We start from the raw sequence: 23,501 nt of genomic DNA, 5'->3' as shown, positions 1-23,501 counted from the left end.
TTTAGAACACAAGTTTTAAAAAGAAAAACACAATCCCAGCCTTTCTAAAAAAGTGAAGTCCTGGCTTAAATGAAATGCTCCCTTAGTGAAAAGCCAGGAGTTATTTCACTAAGTAAAGCCAAAAAGGAAAGTGCTCTCTCACAGATTCCAAAGATTGGCATGTTTTCAACCCCTACTTCTGCCCGCGGGGATCTCAACCCTGTCAGGCCTCTGTAATTTGAACACCCATGAAAAAGGAGCCTCTCTTGACCCTTTGCCTACTTTTTTCTGTGGCTAAAATAGGCTGCATCTCTCTAGGAGCTTGATGGGAAGAAAAATATTTCTTCCTTTCATTCAGCATTAACTCAGTGCAAAACACTAAGCTAGAAACTTTGAGGAATGTTGAGATGATTAAATCCTATCTTTTTTATAGATTTATAATCTGTTGGTAGGGGAAAGAGAGCAAGAAGAAGAAAAGAGGGCTAGGAAGGTGGCTCAGTGGTAGAGTGCTTGCCTTGCATGCATGAGGCCTTGGGTTTGATTCCTCAGCACCACATAAGCAAAAAGAAAAAAGCTGGAAGTGGCACTGTGGCCCAAGTGGTAGAATGCTAGCCTTGAGCTGAAGAGCTAAGGGACAGCGCCCAGGCCCAGAGTTCAGGTCCCACGATCCGACCCCCCCCCCAAAAAAAAAAAAAAAAAAAGAAAAAGAAAAGAAAGAAAGAAACCAAAATTGTAGAATTTCTTTTCACAATCTCACATAAATTAGCTCAGATTTGTCTTGGATTAGTGGTAAAGCTTATGCCTAGGAAGCACAAGGCTCTGAGTTCAAACCCCAGTAGTGATTTAAAAAAAAAAAAAGGGAGGAAAACGTGTTTAATACCAGTGAACTGCATTTAAAAAACAGGTACATCAATTGCTGGGCACTGGTGGCTCACACCTTGCTACTCAGGAGGCTGAGATCTAAGGATCATAGGTCCAAGTCACCCCAGGGAAGAAAGTCTGTGAGTCTCATAATTTCCAATTAAATAGCAAAAAGCCAGAAGTAGATAGAGTAGCTCAAGTGATAGAGTGCCAGTCTTGAGAGACAAAACTCAGAGCCAGCAACAGGCCCTGAGTTCAAGCCTCAATGTCCTCCCCTCCTTGCCAAGAAAAAGAAAAAACACTAGATGAGACAGTAAATGTTCTGTTTTGTATGGGAAAGAACCAAAATGCTTTAGAACAATGTGAATCCTTGCCATGATCTTCCTGTTAAATATCTTGTTACAGATTCGTACATCCGTGACCACTCTGCTATTTCCCAAAAGACCTTTCAGCTGGATAAGACATTTCCTGATTGCAGTCATAATTATCGCACTTAATAATGTCCTGGTCATCCTTGTGCCAACGATAAAATACATTTTTGGATTCATAGGTAAGTTTCGGACTCTGGTAACTTCCTCCTTTCTTCCAAGTGACATGGGGAGCTTACTCTCTGATTTCATCCAGTTGCCTTTTCTGACAGATGAGGAAACTAGGCCTCACAGGACTCAAGTCCTATACCTTGGGGTGGACCCAAGATTTGGACATGGGTCACAACTCCGTCATCAAGGACAGGGAAAGACAGTCACACAATGGAAGCCCTCTGACGTCTAGGAGAATCAGCTGAGGGTTAAATGACATCCTTAGAGAACTAGGAATTTGATTTTTTTAAGCATGTTATTTCTGTTAACTCTATGATCTATTAATATATTTAACTTTTCATTCTACAAGTAGAAATTTTACTCAAATTTTGCATGGGGGGTGGTTTGCTGGAAATTGAATCCAGGACTGTGTATAAGCATAAGAGTCTGAGATTAGACTACTTAAAAAAAATGAATGTGGGAACATGAGGGAAAAACTAGGAAAGTAAGGGAAGGGGTGACCTTGTCCAAAAGGAAATATACTTATTACCTGACTTACATAATAGTAACCCCTCTGTGCATCACCTTTATAACACAATAAAAAATAAAATTAAAATGTTATGGTTGGATCATGATTGGAACTCAGAGCCTTATGCTTGCTAGGCAGGTGCTCTACCACTTGAGCCACACCTCCAGCCCTCGCTTTCTCTGGTTATTTTTGGAGATGGGCTCTGTATTACAGACTTTTTCTACTGAACTGCCCTTGAACTATAATCTTCCAAATCCCAGTTTCCTGATCAGTTAGGATTCCAGGTGTGAGCCACCAGTAACTGACTCTGGCTTGTTTTCTGAGATGGAATCTCAGAAACTTTTTGCCTGGCCTGGCCTCAAACTTTGATCCTCTTAAGTCATTAAGCTCACAGACTGGAACCACTGGGCTGAGCAGATAGAGGCAACTGAAAATGAAAGAGGTGAATAAGAAGCATGTTTAAAGAATTTATGGGGGGGGAGGCAAGGAGAATGTATAGCCTTCTTAATATATCCTTGTCGTACTAATCTTTTGTAAATTTGTATTGTTTAGTCCTACATTTACAATATATGCCTTTGCAACTATGAGGTCAGGTATATTTTCACTTGCTTTATAAACATGGCTCTTAGGAATAGGCAATAAATATGAGCATATGTGGTTAGGTGTGCGTTTTGGGTGCTAAAAAGAACCAGAGTTCTATTTGGTTTCTCTAACATATATGGTCTCAGGTATATGCTTTGCAGAAATGACTACCTCGTACATCATTGACCTACCCTGTGTCTCTCTCCTCAGGGGCTTCTTCGGCCACGATGCTGATTTTTATTCTTCCAGCAGTTTTTTATCTCAAACTTGTCAAGAAAGAACCTCTTCGATCACCCCAAAAGGTTGGGGTAAGTAACATTTGCAATTCCCCTCCCCCCATTCCAAGTTGCTCTCGACTTGGATGGAATACACCAGAAAATAGTCAAAGCTCACAAAAAGAAAAGAAAAGGAACCCAAGATGAGCTGAAACCTCATGGTGGAAAAAAAGATGGTTTTCTAGCTAGATGTGGCAGAGGCTACGTTTCTTCCATGCCTCTTGCATGGGCTTGCAGGATTTCTGTATTGCTTACCAGGTTTTGATGCCAGGTTGGAGCTGCACTGTCTCTATAACATGTAAAAAAATATATATATATATACATATATATATATATATATATATATCAGGAAGGAATAAGACTCCCCACCAGTGTTAGAGAATCATGCACACATGTGTGATCTGTGAGGTTTGCCAGAGCTAATCCTTGTTTACATTTCTCTTTTATCATACTCTTACTTTTCCCCTGGTTTGAACTGAGGTGGGAAACATACTGTTTGTTGCCAATTAATCTTTTTAGGTATAAAGTATCACTTTATTAAATTCAGGAGTGTACAAGCCTTTTCCACAATGGTCCTACAGAAAAATATACTAGAAATGATTGCTTCTCTACTAGATAGTATCAGTGACTACTTAAGAAGGCCTTGCATGAGGGTTTTGCACGCTTCTTACTGATTTACTATGCATTCATGACTGGAGGTCACACCCCTCTCAGGATTGTTTGGTGTTATAAGCTCCTTGCACTATTTTGCCACTGGATTTTGACTCTTTGAACCTTGTTATGTCTAGCTTGTTGCAGCAATGTGGCCTGGGCACCTTGCTTATTTTATTTATGACTCACATGCAGAATGACCAGATGTAAAATGAGCAAAATTAGCCTGGTGCCTGTGGCTCACATCTGTAATAGCGTCTCTGGAGGCTGCAATCTGAGGATCGTGGTTTGAAGTCAGCCCGGGCAGAAAAGTCTGTGAGACTCTTATCTCCAATAAATAACTCAGGAAAAGCTGGAACAGGCATCATGGCTCAAGTGGTAGCATGCTAGCCTTGAACACAAAGAAGCTCAGGGACAGTGCCCTGGCCCAAGACTGGCAAATAAAAAAATATTGATCTACCAGGTACTGGTGATACCTGTAATCCTAGTTACTTAGAAGGCTTAGATCTGAGAGTCATGGTTCCAAGCAGCCTGGGCAGGAAAGTTCATGAGATTCTCATCTCCAATTAACTACCAAAAAGCCAGTACTAGCTTCGAGTACAAAAGTTTAGGGAGCGTGCCCAGACCTTGAGTTCAAGCCCAAGACTGGCATGCGCGCGTGCGGGCACACACACACACACACACACACACACACACACACACACACACACACACACAGAATATTATTATTCAAGCCAGCTATGGCTTGACTGTAATCTTAGCCTACTTGGGACATGAAAAATGAGAGAACCATGGTTTGCAGTTCAATCCAGTCCCTGCAATAAATAAATAAATAAACAAACAAACACAAAAACAAAACCTACTGAGAACTTAACATAGGTGTATGGAGGTGTCAGTGCATGCCTGGGCAGGAAGTAAGATCCTACCTTCAAACTTAGCAGCCAAAAAAAACAGGACTGGAGGCATGGCTCAGCAGTAGAGCCCTTGCTCAGCAAACAACATGCAAATCAGATTGCCCTCCCACAACAAATTGGTCAGGAATGGTGCGTTTTCCCTCACAAGTTCTCTGTGCATTACAGGCATTGATCTTCCTTGTGACTGGAATTATCTTCATGATGGGAAGCATGGCCCTCATTATAATTGACTGGATCTACAACCCTCCAAATTCCAAACACCACTAATCCAAGGAAAAAAATACGTGTCCTTTTTTTTTTTTCTGTTGCAAATGTTGGCGAGTTATACTCCCCAAAAGACACTTTGACCTACCGTGATTGGGCCGATATTTCATAGGAACTAGCCAGAAGATTCCAGAGATGTTCGCTTAGGAGTGTCACCAGACACCTGCAAAAGATAAAATTAAGGTGGTTTTTGTGGTTGTTGTTGTTTTTGTTATTGTTGTTTTGGGGTTCCATTGTTTGTTTTTCCCCGCTTTGGTCAACAATGGCTGAAGCTATGTGTCAAGCCTGCAGTGCACATTTCTCCCCAGGTTGGACTTGAGCACAGGGAGGTGATCAGGGTGTCCTTTTGTCGATGCACAAGCAGAATAAAGGCAACTTCGTGTGATGGTCAGCAGATACCAGCCTTTCCCCTACCCACTCCCCACCCTTCACCCCTGCAGAGTAGTACAAAGTTGCACTCTCAGAACATCAAACCCAAATGCCCTGGTAGCAAAGCTATCACCACTTAATCATGCCTTACCCTATCATGCAGCAAATACTCTGGGTCTGAGGACTAACAGGGTCAAAAGGTGCCAGGCCCACCTAGTGAATAGTTGCTGTGAGGTCACATCCAGAATCCCATACCAGTCTAGCGTGCTTCATACCAGCCCTAATGAGCAGTTTGCCCATCCTACTTCTGAGAGTGAATGAATGACCTCATTGATGGATATTAGGATGAGAGAGGCTCTGTTTCAATTAGAGAGAAACAACTAAAAAGAATGTTTATAGCTGACCTGCCCACTGAGAAAGCCTCTGTGTGTGTGTGTGCATGTGTGTGAGTGTGTGTGTGTGTGTGTGTGTGCATCTCTTTTAATGGCCTTTGTCCTGCTTTTGTCCTGAACAAGGTTCTGCCTCTCTAGTCTTCCATTTTCATTCAGAATCTTCAGAAGATCACAGTGCATGGTGGAGACACATTACCCAGTATTGTTGGATAAATTTTTATTTGATAAAGAAAACCTTCAGTGCAGGAAACTGTGATTTGCTATATATGTATGTATATAATCTTGTTCTGTAGTCAGAATGTTAATGTGTCATACATTGGATTTTTCTTTTTTATGGGTGTAGTTTTCTTCACAGTGGGACAAGGAAGTCAACTGGAGGGCTCCAAACCATTTGCATTGTATTTGTTTATTGGGGACATTTTAAATTTGAAATCCAAGTTATATATAGAGTTTGGTAATGCTCTTCTTCATTGTTTACACTTATCATATAAAAAGAAAGAAAGAAGGAAAGAAAAAGAAAGAAAGAAAGAAAGAAGGAAAGAAAAAGAAAGAAAGAAAGAAAGAAAGAAAGAAAGAAAGAAAGAAAGAAAGAAAGAAAGAAAGAAAGAAAGAAAGAAAGAAAAAAGAAAGAAAGAAAGAAAGGAGGAAGGGAAGGAAGGAAGGAAGGAAGGAAGGAAGGTTGGTTCTTTGTGAATGATTGTCATTGTCAATGTTGTTCTTTTAATTTAGCATGACTGAACTAGGATTTCATTCATTTTAGATTGTATTTGTATCTCCTGATTTTTCATTTGTCCTTTAACGCAACATTGAGTGATTCTCCATAGAAAGAAAAGTGTTAACACTGAAAGCAAATGCAAACTACCATTGTTTTTACTCACTTCCAAATCTTCTTATCTGGAGTTAACAGTTACTACTCAACCATGTGCAGGTGGCTCATGCTTGTAATTCTAGCTATTCAAAAGGCTGAGCCATGAGGTTTGATGTTCAAAACCAGTCTCAGCAGGCAAATCTTAGAAACTCTTATCTCCATTTAACATAAAAGCCAGAAGGTGAGGTGTGGCTCAAATAGTAGAGCACCAGCCTTGAGTGAAAAAATCAAGAGAGCACAAGATCCTGAGTTCAAGCTCCAATACCAGCATGTGTGCACACATACACACACACACACACACACATCTCTATTCAGTACCTAGAATTTCAAAAGCTCACTAGGATGTTTTTGAAATCAATACCAAGAAGATTTGTATATTTTACGCTTTGTAAAGCCAAATATGAAATATAAGTATCATATGAATATAATCATACTAAATCCTACTTCAGATTCATTTTGGAATATATGTTTATGAAAGCATATTTGTGTTATGCATTAGTTTCTAAAGTCTGTAAAAAAGGTATACTCTTGTTATGGAAATTGAGCATTATTAGAAACTATCATAACTTTTAAATTACTATTATGTGAGGGTGGGGGTGGAATGGCCAAACAGCAAAGAACAGAAAATGGAAAACAGTATCTGTTGAATGTTTAAAAAAAAAGGTTGAATCTGAACATATTTAGATGTAAATATCAAAGATCCAAGAATCTTGGAAAACTGTAAAATCTGTACATACTTTGAATGCTTTACAATTAAATGTAACTTGAAAGCATCCATATATTTAATTATATAAATATTCAAGAGCAATAATACAGCGCCAAGTAATAAAACATCTTTTTTAATTGTCTTTTTTTTGGGGGGTGGGGGGTCCTGGCTGTTTTCAGGACTGGAGTTCATACACACTGCAGGACAGACATATATTGGGTATCTTGTGCTGGTTAATTTAACCCCACTTGTAAACAGATAAAAGTTTTTATTTTCGTATTTCATTTATAAGATGGTTTTGGTGTATTAGGAGGCTTTTTTTATTACAGAAAGTGTTTATTGGTATATAATAAATGAACTTTGCAAATGAACATAATGTGTTTTTCCTTCCTTCAGCAAAGAAGTTTATGCGTTACTTGTATATGGAACAAAATTTAAAACCTAAATCTCATAAATACATGTGTCCTTTTCATTGTATACATGCACAAAAGAATGATTTATGTTCACACAAACACTACAGTGACCTCTACAATCCGCATTATCTCCTTATTGCTGCACACACGTAATGGTGTAAAAGAATATAAACAAATTAAAGCCAGGTGTGGTGGTACATACCTGTACAGGAGAGGGAAAAGCAAGCTGGTTATGTGATCAAGGGTAGCCTGGTCTTCATAGTGAGACTCCATGTGCCCCTCCATCCCCCCCAAAAAAAAAGTAAAATAAATGATATAAGTAATTTTTTATCCTACCATTCTGGAGGTCTGCAGGAGTTCTAAAATCAAGATAGTATGGCTGATTCCCTTCTGGAAATTTTAAGGAAGAATCAGTCTCTTTGCTTTTTCCAGCTCTTGAGGCGACCTAACATGGAGTTATGATATAAGCACGATCGTCTCCAGATGTACATCAAGACATGTAGTGTGAAAGAAAGTCCCAGTAATGACTGAAGTTTTAATAGTCACATCTGCACTACCTAGATTTTCCAGAATATCCAAAGGGGCAGTCTGTGGAAAAATATAAGCAACTATGATTCATAAGTAATCACTGAGAATCGATTCATAACAGTTGGGCTTTATAGATGAAAAAGTTTCGCACATAACAAATTTATTTTTATCTTTATTTATTTAATTCTTTGGGGTGTCAATCCAGGGGGTTGAACTCAGGGCCCGGGCACTGTCTCTGAACTTCTTTTGCTCAAGGCTAAAGCTCTACACTTGAGCCACAGCCCTGCTCTCAGTTTAATTTTTTGGTGGTTTTAGTGCAGGTAAGAATCTCACAGACTTTTCTGCCTGGGTTGGCTTTGAACTGTGATTACATTCGTGAGCCACTAGGGCCTGGTGATAAATTATTTCTTATAATGTAAACTGCAGTGTGTATTGTAACTATTTAGTGAAGTTACAGAAACAAAAAAAATTATCTTAGAAAATTCTGACACAGCAATTTCAAGGAGACTGAAAAAGAGGAGAAGTAGTAGTTGCAGGTGAGAGGTAAAGGAGTAGGCCTGGGGGGAGGGGGGTGAAAGGGATGGAAACATGTAAGATCTCTTCTCCAAACATGGCTCCTCACTGCGAACTCCTATGAAGGACAGGGTTAACAGGAAAAAAGCATAACAAATTGAAGTAAGGCTTTAGTGCAACAAAAGTACTTTAAGAAAGGAAGACACAAGGTGGGCACTGGTGGCTCACACCTGTAATCTTAGCTATTTAGGAGGCTGAGAGCGGAGGATCATGGTTTGAACCCAGACCAGGCAGGAAAGTCTATGAGACTATCGTCTCCAATTAACTACCAGAAAACAGAAGTGGCACTGTAGTTCAAAGTGGTAGAGCACTAGCCTTGAACAGAAAAGCTCAGGGACAGCACCCAGGTCCTGTGTTCAAGCCCTATGAGAGACAAAAAACAAAAAAAGGAAGACCTAGGGAAATTTGTGTGACTGGCACAAAGGACATAACCAGTGGTAACAGATAGAGAGCAGATATACCCAGCAAGTCCTGTCTGTTCCAATCCTTCTGGTCTCTGCTGTGTTCCTTTCTTCCCAGGTTCCAGGCAGGGCTTCTTTCAGAATGAAGGTTCCATGATGTACTACCAAACAAGGTAGAGTAGAGAATTTCTCTTTGGCCAGGTTTTACAAAGGAAGGTGGTAGGGCTGATTCCAGGAAGATTCCCTGACTTGTCTTTGGGAAGAAAGAACAGGAAAAAGTCAAATGCTAGTGGGTCATGCCTATAATCCTCGCTTCTTAGGAGGCTGAGATCTGAGAATCTCTGTTCAAAGCCATTCTAGGCAGAAAAATCCATGAGATTCTTATCTCCAATTTATCACCAAAAAGCTGGAAGTGAAGCTGTAACTCAGGTATCAGAGCACCAGCCTGGAGCACATATCAAAGGACAGTGCCCAGGCCCTGACTTTAAGCCTTAGTACCAGCATGCACACAGAGAGAGAGAGAGACAGAGACAGAGACAGAGAGACAGACAGAGAGACAGAGACACTGGAAGTAAAATTTAAAGTTGTGAGACATTAACACAGTGTTTTGAGAACCTAGAGATGAGAAACAAAAAGCAGCCCTTCTTTAACATGGGATGGATTCATAACCTTTCTTGGTCTTTCACAATATTCTTGCTTCTAGGCTTTTATTTTAAGAGATAAGAAAGATGAAAGTGTGTAGTTATACTCAATCAATTTTTAACACTGATCAATTCAACTTGTTTATTGTTTTATGTCTCCAAGATCTCATATGTACAATATAGAGCAATAGCTAACAAACATTTAAAAGCCAGTTACATTTATCTTTTTTTTATTTTTAAGTCTAGGGGTGCTAAAGAATTGAGTTCACAACAGGGTCTGCCTTAGCTGAAATCGACTGGTGTTTTCTTGGTTGCCTGGAGACTGAACATTATCGATCTAGTTTTCATTGTTTTATTTATTTTTGGGGGGGGGGTTCCGGTCGTGGGGCCTGAACTCTGGGCGTGGGCACTGTCCCTCAGCTCTTCAGCTCAAGGCTAGCGCTCTACCACTTGAGCCACAGTGCCACTTCCAGCTTTTTTCTTTTTGCTTATGTGGTGCTGAGGAATCGAAACCCAGGGCCTCATGCATGCAAGGCAAGCGCTCTACCACTGAGCCACCTTCCCAACCCCTCATTGTTCTATAACTAATTTAGAAGGGGAAAGAAACAAAGTATGTAAAATAAAAATCTCACACGAGCTCAAAGTACCCAGATTATCAAGGTCATGAAGGTACTCCTTGAGAAGAAAATTCCCAGGATGAAAAAGAACATGGAACAAGCTGTCTTGCCTTCTTTAAACAGTTTACAGAAACCCAAAGAACACCAAAATACTATGTTCTCTTCTTGGTTTCATGGCAGATTCTTAGATAAACACAAAGCTACTCTGAGTTAGACAAGGCTAACTGCCTTAAGCAGGATAAACCGGAACCCTGGGTTTATAGCAGACCAGCAGTGTCACACTGTTGGAATGTCTTACCAGGAAAAGGAGATGAAGATGCCAGAACTTCCCTTTCTGAATCAGAGGAAGTGTTGAGAGACTCCGGAGGCTGGCCTGGTAAAATGGAGTATGAGAGAACAGTAGAAAACTCCACAACTTATTTTTAGGTCTTGGGAAAGCCCCAAGACATTTCTTTTAGTGAAACAATGTAGACTCTGAGAGTGAGGGGACATTTCCATTGCTGAGAGACTCAGGACACCTAGATGCCCTGGAAGACAGTAGCTATGGTACTGAGCTCGCTAGTGGCAGTGAGGTGAGAAGATTCTGGAATATCAGAGGCCTGGTAGATGAATATAATTATCAGAAGCAAGATGGGCTTTGGGCATAATGTCTATTAAATCTTGACATGCAGAGATCTATAATGATGGCCAAGAAGGCCATTATAGGCAGGCTAGCCACCTGCCTAGCCTAGTATTCTTTGACTTACATAACCAAAAAGTCATAGAAAGATGATGCAAATTGGAATTTGGTCAAACTATGAATCCTCATCCATTTAAAGATCTGAGTTCATTCTCAGGTTGAGAATCAGCTAACCAAAATGGGTGGGGGAAGTCTGTGAGCAAAATCACTGAAAGGACACCACTAAGTACATACAATCTAAGCTAGGCACTGGTGGCTTATGTCAGTAACCCTAGCTACTCAAGAGACTGAGATCTGAGGATCATGAGTCAAAGCCATGAAAGTCTGTGAGACTCTTATATCCAATTAGCCACTGAAAGGGCAGAAGAGGCTCAAGTGGCAGAGAACCAGCTTTGAACAAAGGTTCTGAGTTCAAGCCCCAGGACTGGTGCATGCACACACGCACGCGCGTGCGCACACATACACACACACACGATACATACAATCTATATTTCCCCAAAAAAGACTTAAAGAAGGGAATAACCAGATCTTTCAAGGACTATTGGATGGAGGAAGTGAATTGCCACTAATAACATTGGCTGAAACACCATGGTGGTCTCCCTGTTAAGAGCAAGACATATGGAGGCCAGGTGTTAAGTAGAATGTTAGCCTAAGTCCTTCAGATGGTGGATCCAATGAACTCACACACTTATCTTGTGGTCTTTTTCCTGATGCCTGAATACATTAACAATATGGCTACCATGCTGAACCCTCTATGATAACAATAACATGTTAAAGAGACCTGGTGAGCAGGCAATAGCAATATTCTTTACATCTTGGAAAGTTAACACTCATTTCATAGGGTGGAGAAATAGCCTTCCAAAAAAGAAAGTCAAATCAGTGTAACTTCAAGAGGTCTCATTGCTTGGAAACCTGTTTGGGAAATCTCAAAGATAAAAAGGTTAAGTACTAGACTTTCCTGCCACGAAGAAAGAAGGCACAGATCCAGGTGCTGGTGGTTCAATTTTGTAATCCTAGTTTCTCAGGAGGCTGATATCTGAGGGTCGTGGTCTGAAGCTAGTCCATGTAGGAAAGTCTATGAGACTCTTATCTCCAATTATCCACAAAAAGCCAGAAGCAGAACTGTCACTCAAGTGGTAGAGTGCTAGACTTAAGCAAAGAAAGCTCAAGGGCAAAGCTCAAATCCTGAATGAGGCTTCAGGACTGCCACCAAATGGAAAACAAGACCAAGAAGATATGAAGAACAATAGGAAGAAGGAAGAGGAGGGGGAAGAAGAAAGAGAAGGAATGAGAAGGAGAGAGAGAAGGAAGGGAAGCAGGGAAGGAGGGAGGGAGGGAAGGAGGGAAGGAAAAAAGGAAAGAAGGAAGGAAGGAGGGAAGGAAAGAAGGGAGGGAGGGAGGGAGGGATTGAGCAAGCAAAGAAAGAAACAAAGTGGCCCAGAATTCAGTAGGCCCTTCAAGATTTTGAAGAAAGCACACTAGGAAATGTAGCTCCAGTCCTTCCTGTAGGTAATTACAGAAGCTGTCCATTTTGAGTAATGCTCCGAGCAATAACAGCCTTTACAAACGTTCAGTCTGCCACATCCCATGGTACAGGTAGCTGGCTGTCTGTAGTGGTGGGTCAGGAGTGAGGGTGCTGTGCAGAGTCGCTGCCAAAGCCCAGTGGAAGCATCTCAGCACAGGCAAGTTCCACTCTTCCCTGCCGTGGGTGATCATTTCCCATTCAAACCCAGCTTTGGGCGTGCTGCTCGGAACACCATCTGATCATGGATCCTTCAAGCAACCAGGAAACACGAGCTCTCCATTAGGGTCTGTGCAAGTTTACATGCAGAATATCACAACCTTACACAGGCCCCAGCAAAAGCCATTTGTGTGATGAGAGAGGTGTGTTTGGAATCTGGGGCGTAAATCTGGACTATAAAGAGATGGCTTCCCATCTCTTTACATGACCACCTATCAGCCACCACTATGGTATCAAGACTTCTCTCTTGGCTCCTATCTGTGACCTGGTGGAAGTTTCCTTTGCCCAGTTCACAGATGGGTGTGGGTGCTACATCATAGTCCAATGCAGGAATGGTTGTAGAAGTCATCTCAGCATGCATAGCCCTTAATGGTACATTTGAGTCCCCACTCTGTGTGCAGGAAGAAAGAGTCTCTGTGTTATTCGTCTTCCTGGCACCAGAAGTAATTGACTTATAATGGAGAACGGGTTATTTTGGTTCTTGGTTTTAGATGTTCCCATCTGTGATGGCTTGGCCCCATTGCTCTGGACCTGTGGCTCTGAGGCACATTATGGCTAGAGTGTATGATGGGACCAAATCTCATCACATGAGGCAGGGAGCAAAAGAGAGAAAGAAAGAGGTTGGAGTCTATAAAAGCCTCTGTGAGGGCATGTCCCAATGGGCTAGGTCCTACCTTTTAAATGTTCCACCACCCTCCAATGGGCCCCACCTTTAATAAATAAGCCTTGCGGGGCATTCAAATTGTAAGCTGGTGCCAGTGGCTCACATCTGTAATCCTAGCTATTCAGGAGGCTGAGATCTGATGATCTCCAACAGGCCGGAAGTAGAGGTATGGCTCAAGTGATAGAGCACCAGCTTTGAGAAAAAAAAAAAAAAAAAAGCTAAAGGGCAGTGTCCAAGCTCTGAGTTCAAGTCCCAGTATCAGTAGCAGAGATACCCAAAATAAAAACTTTTAATTTCAGCTCAAATTCACTGACTCCCCTTCCTATCAAAACATAGACGAACCTTATCTTTCCAGTTTAGACAATGTGGCTGGGGTTAAGGTTCTGTTAGAGTTCATACACTACAAAACCACTGCAACCACACAAGCAACAGTGCCACACTAATGACAGGATTTAGAGAAAATGAATCTTCTAGTCCGTATTCTGTTCTCTTCTCTCAGAAACATTTAGGGAAGCAGTCTATAAAGGGCCAATTTAAAGATATAAATCCCAACAATACACTCAGCAGTATAATGAACATTGCCTCCACTTTGTCTCTATTGGGTCTCTGAGACAGATCCCTTTGGATTTTTATAATCAAGATTCTTTTTTTTAGTGTCATCTAAATGAGTTGTACCAATGACCTTTAAATATAAAGTTAGATGGAGCTGTTGGTTTTAAACCAGCAACTTCAATTTGGATATTGTGTTTGAATATGAAAATGACTGCTTTTTCTTTTTTTGTCTGTTTATATTTCAAGGCCTATGTATCCCTGGCTACTCTAGCTTAAGACACACACACACACACACACACACACACACACACACACACACACACACACACACACACACACACACACACACACACACACACACACACACACACACACACACACACACACACACACACACACCCTGAACAGAGAGGACGTGGTGTCATTTTCCTGAAGATCTGGAGGCATCAGGTATGGGCTGGTATTTATTAAACCATTCAAAAGGCAAAAACCTCCAATTCACTTGACTTTATCATCTAAGTCTATGCTTTCTGTGGAAGAGCCTGTTCATTGGACTTCCTACTAGTTATTTCTGCATAAATCAAGAAGTTGATTTGGATGGGTTTGGGGGAATGTGGGAGAAAACATGGAAGGGGTAACATTGATCAAGATTCATTGTACTTGTCAGGAAACTGAATCAGGAGGGTATTAAAGAAAGAGCAGAAAACGATCTCCCCAGACCGGATCGACTTTCATGGAGAGTTGAAGAGGGACACCATGGTGAACTGAGGAGAGTCAGGAGACCTCAGGTGTGGTTCATTGGGGGCCAGAGGTGGAGGGACTTAAGTATGGTCTTGGCTGGAGGTGGCTGGAGGGTACAGAATGTTTCAGGATGGGGCTGGGGAGGTGGCTCAGTGGTAGAGCGCTTGCCTTGCATGCCTGAGGCCCTGGGTTCGATTCCTCAGCACCACATAAGCAAAAAGAAAAAAGCCGGAAGTGGTGATGTGGCGCAAGGGGTAGAGCGCTAGCCTTGAGCTGAAGAGCTGAGGGACAGCGCCCAGGCCCTGAGTTCAGGCCCCACAACCGGACCCCCCCCCCAAAAAAAAAGAATGTTTCAGGATGGGCTTTGCAAGTGTGTGGTTTCAGCCTGGAGGAATTAATTTACACAGGCCTGGTTCCATAGAGCAGGCCCTGTTAAGCCAGGTGTGGCCTGCTTAGGGAATTGAGGTGCTTGTTGCCTGGAAAGGGGGGAAAAGGGGCGTGGACTTTCACATTTGGGGGGACTGTAGATTCCCATCACTGGCATGATGAATTGAAGCCCTTTGTACAACTTTAAAAGAGTTTTTTTTTTTTTCCAAGTTAATCTTTACCAGACTAATATGCCATTTATTGCTGGATCTTTTTTCTCTGCTTGACTATCTCATTAGTCCACTCAGCCCTACACACCCAGGCTTCCCCAAGCCCTCACACAGCAGGGTGGCAGGTCCTGACATGACCGAGTTCAGGAGTCAGGAGAGTTTGCTCAGAGTTTGCTCAAAGTCTGCGATCCCGCCTCAGTCAAAGACAAGGCAGAAGAGCAGGCATTAATTATTTCAACAAGCCGATTTCCCTACCCAAGACATCATTTTGTGTTAGAAATGCACTAAAAAAGTCAACGTGTCACTAGTGGGAGAAAAGTGATAACAAAGAGAGCCGTTTATCTGCTACTCAAAAGATGATCATGCTGTGTTAATAAAGGTTTGGGCAAGGTATATTTTTCAGGTAAGGTAATTTATTCTGGCTTTGGACAATCCTTTGTGATTTAGACATGCATTGCATGAAACAATAGCATTTATGTGGTTTTCAAATGGTTCCATCTAATTTCCTTTGGAAGCTAAAAGCAGTTTTTAAATTGAGGCATGGAGAGAGAGAAAGGGGAACTGTGAGGTACATAGGGATAGAAGCTAGTGGACATGACATGTGGCTGATAACATGTGTCCATTCATGCAGTTTCTTGTTCCCATAGTGCCTCGGGCTCCTGCTCAAGTGCTTCTTCCTGTTCAAGAGCTTCTTCTTCCCATAATTCCCTGGGTGTCCGCTCCACAAACAAAAAGAAGCAGGACTGTGCTTGAAGAAATCCTCGATCAATCAAAGCCCAGGGGGGAAAGGGGAAGGAGCCCCACATTATAAAAACACCCTTTGCTACCTGAATCATAAAATGGTCACCCTCTGTACACATCTTAATAATAACAACATTACATTAAACAAAAGAAAACACCCACCCTCCAAGGGGATTCCACTGGACTCCTCTTTGGACTGTCTTCTGATGGGGAGCTCAACTTGCAAGGTTTTCTTTTCATTTTCAAATAGATTTATTCTGTTTATTTTAATCATTTCCTTTTAATTCTTTTCTTTGTGTGTGTGTGTGTATGGGGGTGCTAGTCCTGGGGTTTGAACTCAGCGTCTGTTCACTGTCCTTGAGCTTATTTCCTCCAGGCTAACACTCTACCACTTGAGCCGCAGCTCTACTTCTGACTTTTTGGTGACTAATTGGAGATAAGACTCTCACAAACTTTCCTATCCCAGCTGTGTATGATGAGTTTGATGAATAAGAGTGGTACATGCCTGTAATCCTAGCTGCTCAAAGGCTGAGATCTGAGGATCACAGTTTGAAGCTAACCTGGACAGGAAAGTCTGTGTAAGACTCTTATCTCTAATAAACTACTCAGAAAAAGCCAGACGTGGTGCTGTGGCTCAAGTAGTAGAGCACTAGCCTTGAGCACAAAGAGACTCAGGGAGAGCACCCAGGCCCTGAGTTCAAGCCTTAGGATCGGCAAAAAGGAAAAGAAAAAATCTCCCTGTTAAAATAATAAAAGGCTTACTTAAAAGAAATGCAAATCAAAACAACATTGAGATTCCCACCTTACACCAGTTAGAATGGCTATAATCAAGAAATCTAAAAACAGATGCTGAAGGAGATGTGGCCAAAAGGGAACCCTACTGCATTGTTGGTGGGAGTGTAAAGTTGTTCAACCACTTTGGAAAGCAGTATGGAGGTTCCTCAAAAGACTCCACATAGAGCTCCCCTATGACCCAGCAATCCTACTTTTGGGCATTTACCCAAATGATCACAAACAAGGCCATACTAAAGCTACCGCACAGCTAGGTTTATTGCAGCATTATTTACCACAGCTAAGATATGGAACCAACCCAGATGCCCCTCAGTAGACGAATGTATCAAGAAAATGCAGTGTGTACATATATAGAGATATATGTGTACATATATATGCACTATGCATATATATATATATATGTGAATTCTATTCCTCCATCAGAAAGAATGACACCACCCCATTTGTTAGGAAATGGAAAGACTTGGAAAAAATTATATTAAGTGAAGTAAGCCAGGCTCAAAGAAACATAGGTCCCATGGTTTCCCTTCTTTGCATTAACTAGTATATGTCTAGGACAAGCAGAAAGGTCAAAAGCTATGTACATATGACCAAATAAGATGGTGCTAAGCGAAATGAACCCCCAGATAGGGACACAAGAGGTTTTATCTTTCTTGCTGTTGTTTTTAATGTACTGTGTAATTTTTTTGTTTCTTTTGTATGTTCCTCTGTTTTCACTGTATTTGATTCTGGTGCCCTTCTTGCTCATACATTTTTCTAATTTGGGGAGGGGAAGGGAAAAAACAAAATGCTTAAATAGGGATGCAGGTTAACCCATTGTAACAATGTGATGTACAAGATACTATGTTGAAAATGAACTTTACAGCTTGTAGGGGGAGGGAGAAGTTGGGGAGATGGGGAGGAAAGGAATGATAGGGGGAAAACAAAGGAGGTTAACAATGTTTGAAAAGAAATGTACTCATTACCTTACTCATGTAACTGTAACCCCTCTGTACAATATCTTTACAATAAAAATATATGTTATAATAATAATTATAATAAAACAATAATAATAAAAGGCTTAGAAGGAGTCAGTGTCCACAGAGCAATGTACATGAGATGACATACATGTGATACTGTTCAGTGGACTAGCAGGGGGACTGGTCACCCTATGTTTCTGTGGGCTGCATTACCACAGAAAATGATGTCAACCAATCTGTCAAAACCACCAACTTGACAAAGTAAGCAAGAGTTTGGTGTGGTAAATCTACAAAGAGAGGCTTTTAAAAAATATTAAATGATTTTTTGTTTTGATTCACATTTCTCTGGTCATCAATAAGATTGCTCATCTCTCAATAAGCGTGATGATTAACTACTCTGGGTTTTCATTTTGTGAAATGATTAATTATAGCCTTCTTTTCCTGTGGGATTTCTGCTCTTGTTCAATTTCATGTCCTAACAAAGCTTCCAAGTCATATCAGTTGACACTCTGTCTCCCTCTACTGGAAACTACTGAGACTTTGAAAAAATACATTGAAAAAAAACCCTCTCCTTGCTGGAATTCTATAAATTATTTTGTGAATTCCAAATATTTTCCCTTTGCTTTCAACTATAACTTGCCTGTGAGGATTGTTTTGATGTTCTCATTTCTTCTGCTGCTCTGGAAAAACATTGAATAATTCATCTTCAACGTGCAATTCTTTTTGTTTTGTTTCATTTTGCTTTGTTCCTGAATATTTGCTCACCCTTCCTCTCTCCATTTGTTTGCTCTCTCTCCTGGTGACTTCCTCTCCTGACAGCACATGTTCCAGCTTCCTGGAATTCATTTTGTTAAACTGTAACTTAGTGGTTCAAAGGAGTTACACCATTGGAATCCTCCCCTGCATATACATACTTTAGTCAAGATGTTTGAGTATATATGCAAATAATTCTGTACATGTTTTCCCATAGGTTTGTGATTTCCATCTAACTTCCATATATAGGAGGAAACATACATCCTTTGACTCTCTGAGCCTGACTTATATCACTTAATATAATTTTTTCCAGGCCCATCCATTTTCCTGCAAATGACTTAATATCACCCTTCCTGATGGATGAATGAAGTTCCGTTGTAAATGTTATGCCACATTTTCTTGATCCATTTGTCCATTGTCAGACATTTGGGCTGCTTCCAGAACTTGGCTATGGTGAGTAGTGCAGCAATCTCCATGAACATCTGGAGGTGAGGTCATGGCATGGCCTGCTCTGGGCCTCAGTCATGGCTCCATTCCCCAGTGGTTCAACTCCGTTTGTCATTGCTTATGTCGCCTTTCTCCTCGGTGTATTCTTTCCAGGGTTTTTCTCTTGATTTCTTGTCCCCATTTTGCTCAAAGCTCCTTTCCCATCCTTGTGCCAAATGCATGAAAATTAGAAAAATTCACACTGTGATGGCGCGTTGGCACAACGTTGAAGAATTTGACATCTGCTTCGAAATTTCAAGAAATTTTCCACATGCAACATTTCCCTGCAAGCCAAAGGCCCAGGGTAACGAGCTGATGCCAACTGATCTGCTAGGAATCGCAGCATCCCTGAGCCTCGGGGTACACCCTCTCCACTGTGAGGGGGCACAAGCATTTCTACAACGTGAAACACAACATGGATACCCATGTCTATCTGTGCTATATAAAACATCATCTGCTCAGTGGAAGTAAATGATACCGTGCAAAGGAAACAAAAATTTGTTCATGAAGCTGTTTGTCTCAAAGTTAGAATTCAACACATTTTGAAAATCTTGAGCCAATGAACTGAATTTTTGTTTTTCGTTATTTCTGATTAATGAATTCTTTAGTACCAGGTCTTGGCCTCAGGTCCTCAAACTTTTACCTGGCTTTTTTCTGCTCAAGTCTGATACTCTACCCCTTGAACCACACCTCCACTTTCAGCTTTTTGCTGCTTAATTGAAGATAAGAGTATCTCGGCTTTATCTGCCTCAACTGCTTTGGACCTCAGTCCTCAGATCTTTACCTCCTGAGTAACTAGGATTACAGGTGTGAGCCACCAGTGCCCGGCTGAATATTCAAAGTGTCTTTAAAGATAATCCTTGAATAATTTTAAAAAGAAACTTAATAAAGACTAATGCTGACATGTAGGAAACTACTGGGACAGGAGGAGGAAGAAAGATATACCTTAGCAGAAGGGTGAGGAGAAAAGACGCTTAGAACTGGAGTCAGTGGAAACCTCCCCATGTATCAACACTAACATGATGTGAGCCGGGCACTGGTGGCCTGAAATCCTACCTCGTCAGGAGGTTGAGATCTGAGTATTGCAGGTCAAAGCCAGCCCAGACAGAGAAATCTGTGAAACCCTTATCTCCAATTAGCCATCTGAAAACCAGAAGTGGAACTCAAAGACAGCACCTAGGCCCTGAGTTTAAGTCCCATGATCAACAAAGAAACCCAACATGATATGATACTCAAATGCAGACATGTATAGCCTGATCCCAACAAGAAATCTCCCAGTTCTTGGTGTCCTTTTTTTAAAAGGGATAGACACAAATGAGAGTTTGTAAGTTATTAACTAGGATATCCAGTTGCTAATGGCTGAGGCCTGTAATCCTAGCTTCTAAAGAGGCTGAGATCTAAGGATCACAGTTCACAGCCAATCCAAGCAGAAAGGTCCTTGAGATTCTTATCTCCAATTAACTAGCCAAAAGTGGTAGAGACTTAGCTTTGAGGGAGGGAAAAAAGGTCAAGGACAGTGCCCAGGACACTTGGTTCAAGTCCAGCACGGGCAAAAAGAAAAGAAAAAGAGAAAGCACTGGGACAAAACTCAGAAATCCTAGTTTTATTTCCTATCTGTGCTTTGGAAACAGACCAAGCTTTGGTTATGCCACTAGGCTCCCTGTCCTTCCCTTCCCTTATCTGCTAATGGAAGGACAAACTATTGTCACTAAGTAGGTCTTCAGATTGTGCATGCATTATTAAGAGGCCTTGATCCTTGTAATTCTCACAGAGGACAGCTTGTTCATTTATGAGATAAATGGCCACTAGGGGACACTGAACTAACAAGTAACTCCCAACAGCCGTCTTTGAACTACTGATTTCCCCCTGCTGGACGATTGATAAACTACACTTGTGGTTTTCAGGGCCTCTCCTAGTTGAGCTGGGCATCTGAGCATGAAGCAACCAAGGGCTTGAGGAAAGAGCTGGTGTCCACACTGAGGTTAGTGGCAGCATTATCATTGACATATATGTCCCCCTGTCATGGCAACAGAGAGCAATCAGCCCTTGGATTTTCTTACATTTGTTTGCTTCTGTCTGTACTAAGGCTTGAATTCAGGGCCTGGATGCTGTACCTCATTCAAGGCTAGCTCTCTACCTTTGAGCCACGCCACCGATCCTAGCTTTTTGTTGGCTAATTGGAGATAAGAGTCTTTTCCTGCCCTGGCTGGCTTTGAACCACAATCTTTAGATTTCAAATTCCTGAGTAGCTAGAATGACAAGCATGAGCCACCAGCACCCACTCTGCTTATCTTTTCTCCCTGTTTCCATGTTGTCATGATGATGATGATGATGATGATGATGATGATGATGATGATGATGATGATGATGATGATGATGATGATAGCAGCAAAGATAGGATCTATTGCATAATGCTTAACTCCTTGAGGGCTCCAGTTTTTAAAAGCTAATCCTGATTTGAATGCCTGTATAATTTATTATGCAAACTGAGCCATTAGTGAGAGGGAAAGTTGGTAGTCTTATCGTTCTCACAGACAGCAGGCTGAGTTTGTAGATGCTTGGTGCTTCACTGTTTGGAAACCATGGAGATAACTACTATCTTAACAAATTACTAAGAAAATGTCCTCCTTTCAAAAATTCTCTTTGCATGAAAAGTATTTGTACTTATTTTGATTTTTTTAAAAGAAATTTCTACCTACCTTCTTGAAGATGGGTGGAATTTCTCTTTCTGTCTCTTTTCCTCTTGTTCTCTCCCCCTCTCTCTTCTATCTCTGCCTTTCTTTTTTCCTTCCTTCTTCCTCCCTTCCCTTTTCTCTTTCTTTTCTCTTTCTCTTCCCTTCTGTCTCTTTCTGTCTCTCTGTCTCTGTCTCTCTGTCTCTCTGTCTCTGTCTCTGTCTCTCTGTTTCTGTCTCTATCTCTGTCTCTGTCTCTCTCTGTCTCTCTGTCTCTCTGTCTCTCTGTCTCTCTGTCTCTCTGTCTCTCTCTCTCTCTCTCACATACACACACACACACACACACACACACACACACACACACACACATACACATCTATAAGCCCTCATGAACTCTTTCTTTTTTGAAGTGTCTCTGGTAGCTATAATTCTTCAAAAAGACATTCTTCACCGATCTCTACCTCCTAGACAAACTCTGGACAATGAACAAACTCTGCTTATCTTTTCTCCCTGTTTCCATGTTGTCATTTAAAAATATTCTTAACAGGTTTGCTCTAAACAAAAGTTACAGCCCATTTATGCAAGAATTAAAATTGCATACCAATTATTCCATTCATGTCCCCCCCCAAAGGTAAAACTTTACTTCTGATTGTTTAACCTGAATACTGAAATGGAGAGAAGGAAAGAGCAGTGGTCCTCTGAGTAGGTAGATCAGGTTGGCAAGACACCAATGCCAGGCTATCTATAGAGCTATCCAGGTGTGTGCCACCAACTGAGTTATTTCCAATGAACAAATCTCACAGGAAGGAAATGAGCTTCATGAACACTCTTGAAGATTAAATAGTAAGATGCAAAATAAATCCATAGGGCAAAAGGAAGGAAGGGGAAAAAAGGAAGAAAGAGGGAAGGAAAGGAAGAGGAGCCTGTGAAGATAAAAGACGCTATTTTATTTCCTAGTCACACAATGAACTAAAGTTAGAATGTTTGCTATATAAAAAATATTTTCTTGGCTGGCACTGACGGCTTATATCTGTAATTTTAGCAACTTAAGAGGCTGAGATCTAAGGATTGGTGTTTAAAGCTGACCCGAGCAAGAAAATCTATGACTTATTTCAGTTAACCAGCAAAAAGAGCTGGAAGTGGAGGTATGGCTCAAATGGTAGAGTGTCAGCCTAGAGCAAAAAAAGCCACGTGAGAATGCGAAGCCCTGAGTTCAAGCTCCAATACCACCACATGCACACAAAAAATTACCTTGATTTTGTGTGTGTGTGTGTGTGTGTGTGTGTGTGTGTGTGTGTGTGTGTGTGTGTGTGTGTGTTGGTCCTGGCTCTTGAATTCAGGTATGGGGCACCATCCCTGAATATTTGTTTCTCAGAGCTAGAACTAGAGCCACAGCTCTACTTTTGCCTTTTTGGTAGTTAATTGGAGATAAGAATCTCACGGGCTTTCTTTCTCATAGCTGGCTCCAAACTATGATCCACAGATCACTGACACCTGAGTAGCTAGGATTACAAGCATGAAACTTATGAGGGCCCAGCCAACCTTGATTTTTTTAAACTACTTCTTGATCAGTTCAAGAAAAAGGCAGGGCAAATGCACACATACACACACATACATGCACATAATAACACATACAAACATGTATGTGAGTATACAAGACAAAACATAAAAGCACCATATAAAAGCATCTTGAATTAAAATAAATATGTATGCAAAGCAGACATTTGTGGCTTATACCTAGCTACTCAAGAAGCTGAGATCTGAGAATAGTAGTTCAAAACCAGCCAGGGGAAGGAAAGCCAGTGAGAGTCTCATCTCCAATTAACCAGCCACAAGCCAGAAACATAGCTGTGCCCCAAATGGTAGAGCTCCAGTTTTAAGCAACAAAGCTAAGGGACAGTGTCCAGGTCCTAGGCTCAATCTCTGAAACTAGCACCAAAGCAAAAACCAACAACAACAAAACAATAACGACAAAATAGTAGTCAGATTTTCTAAGTAATATCTTATTTTTTTCTTGAACAACAGAGAACTTTTACTTTTTTTT

The 23,501-nt window shown here is 41.2% G+C and overlaps 1 protein-coding gene and 1 long non-coding RNA gene across 6 annotated transcripts in view; one reads left to right on the top strand and one right to left on the bottom strand.

Moving 5' to 3' along the window:
• The window catches only part of Slc38a4 (solute carrier family 38 member 4), a 77,564-nt gene extending 70,289 nt beyond the window's left edge, over positions 1-7,275 (top strand). For all 5 annotated transcript variants that reach the window (XM_070039430.1, XM_070039439.1, XM_070039404.1 and 2 more), the window contains 3 exons: positions 1,246-1,390; positions 2,680-2,777; positions 4,475-7,275. In XM_070039430.1, coding sequence (XP_069895531.1) covers positions 1,246-1,390; positions 2,680-2,777; positions 4,475-4,576 — 345 coding nt within the window. In that variant the 3' untranslated portion in view covers positions 4,577-7,275. The remainder of the gene's footprint in view (positions 1-1,245; positions 1,391-2,679; positions 2,778-4,474) is intronic.
• Positions 7,276-8,889: 1,614 nt separating this feature from the next.
• LOC138836356 (uncharacterized) overlaps positions 8,890-23,501 on the bottom strand; it is an 87,410-nt gene continuing 72,798 nt past the window's right edge. Inside the window, exon 3 of the long non-coding RNA XR_011374944.1 lies at positions 8,890-9,076. This is a non-coding gene — a long non-coding RNA (uncharacterized lncRNA). The remainder of the gene's footprint in view (positions 9,077-23,501) is intronic.

Source organism: Dipodomys merriami, unplaced genomic scaffold (assembly GCF_024711535.1).
Source record: "Dipodomys merriami isolate MVZ:Mamm:240054 unplaced genomic scaffold, mDipMer1.0.p SCAF_10, whole genome shotgun sequence".
In the NCBI taxonomy this organism is placed as follows: domain Eukaryota; kingdom Metazoa; phylum Chordata; class Mammalia; order Rodentia; family Heteromyidae; genus Dipodomys; species Dipodomys merriami.
This window is presented reverse-complemented; position numbering and strand designations above follow the sequence as displayed.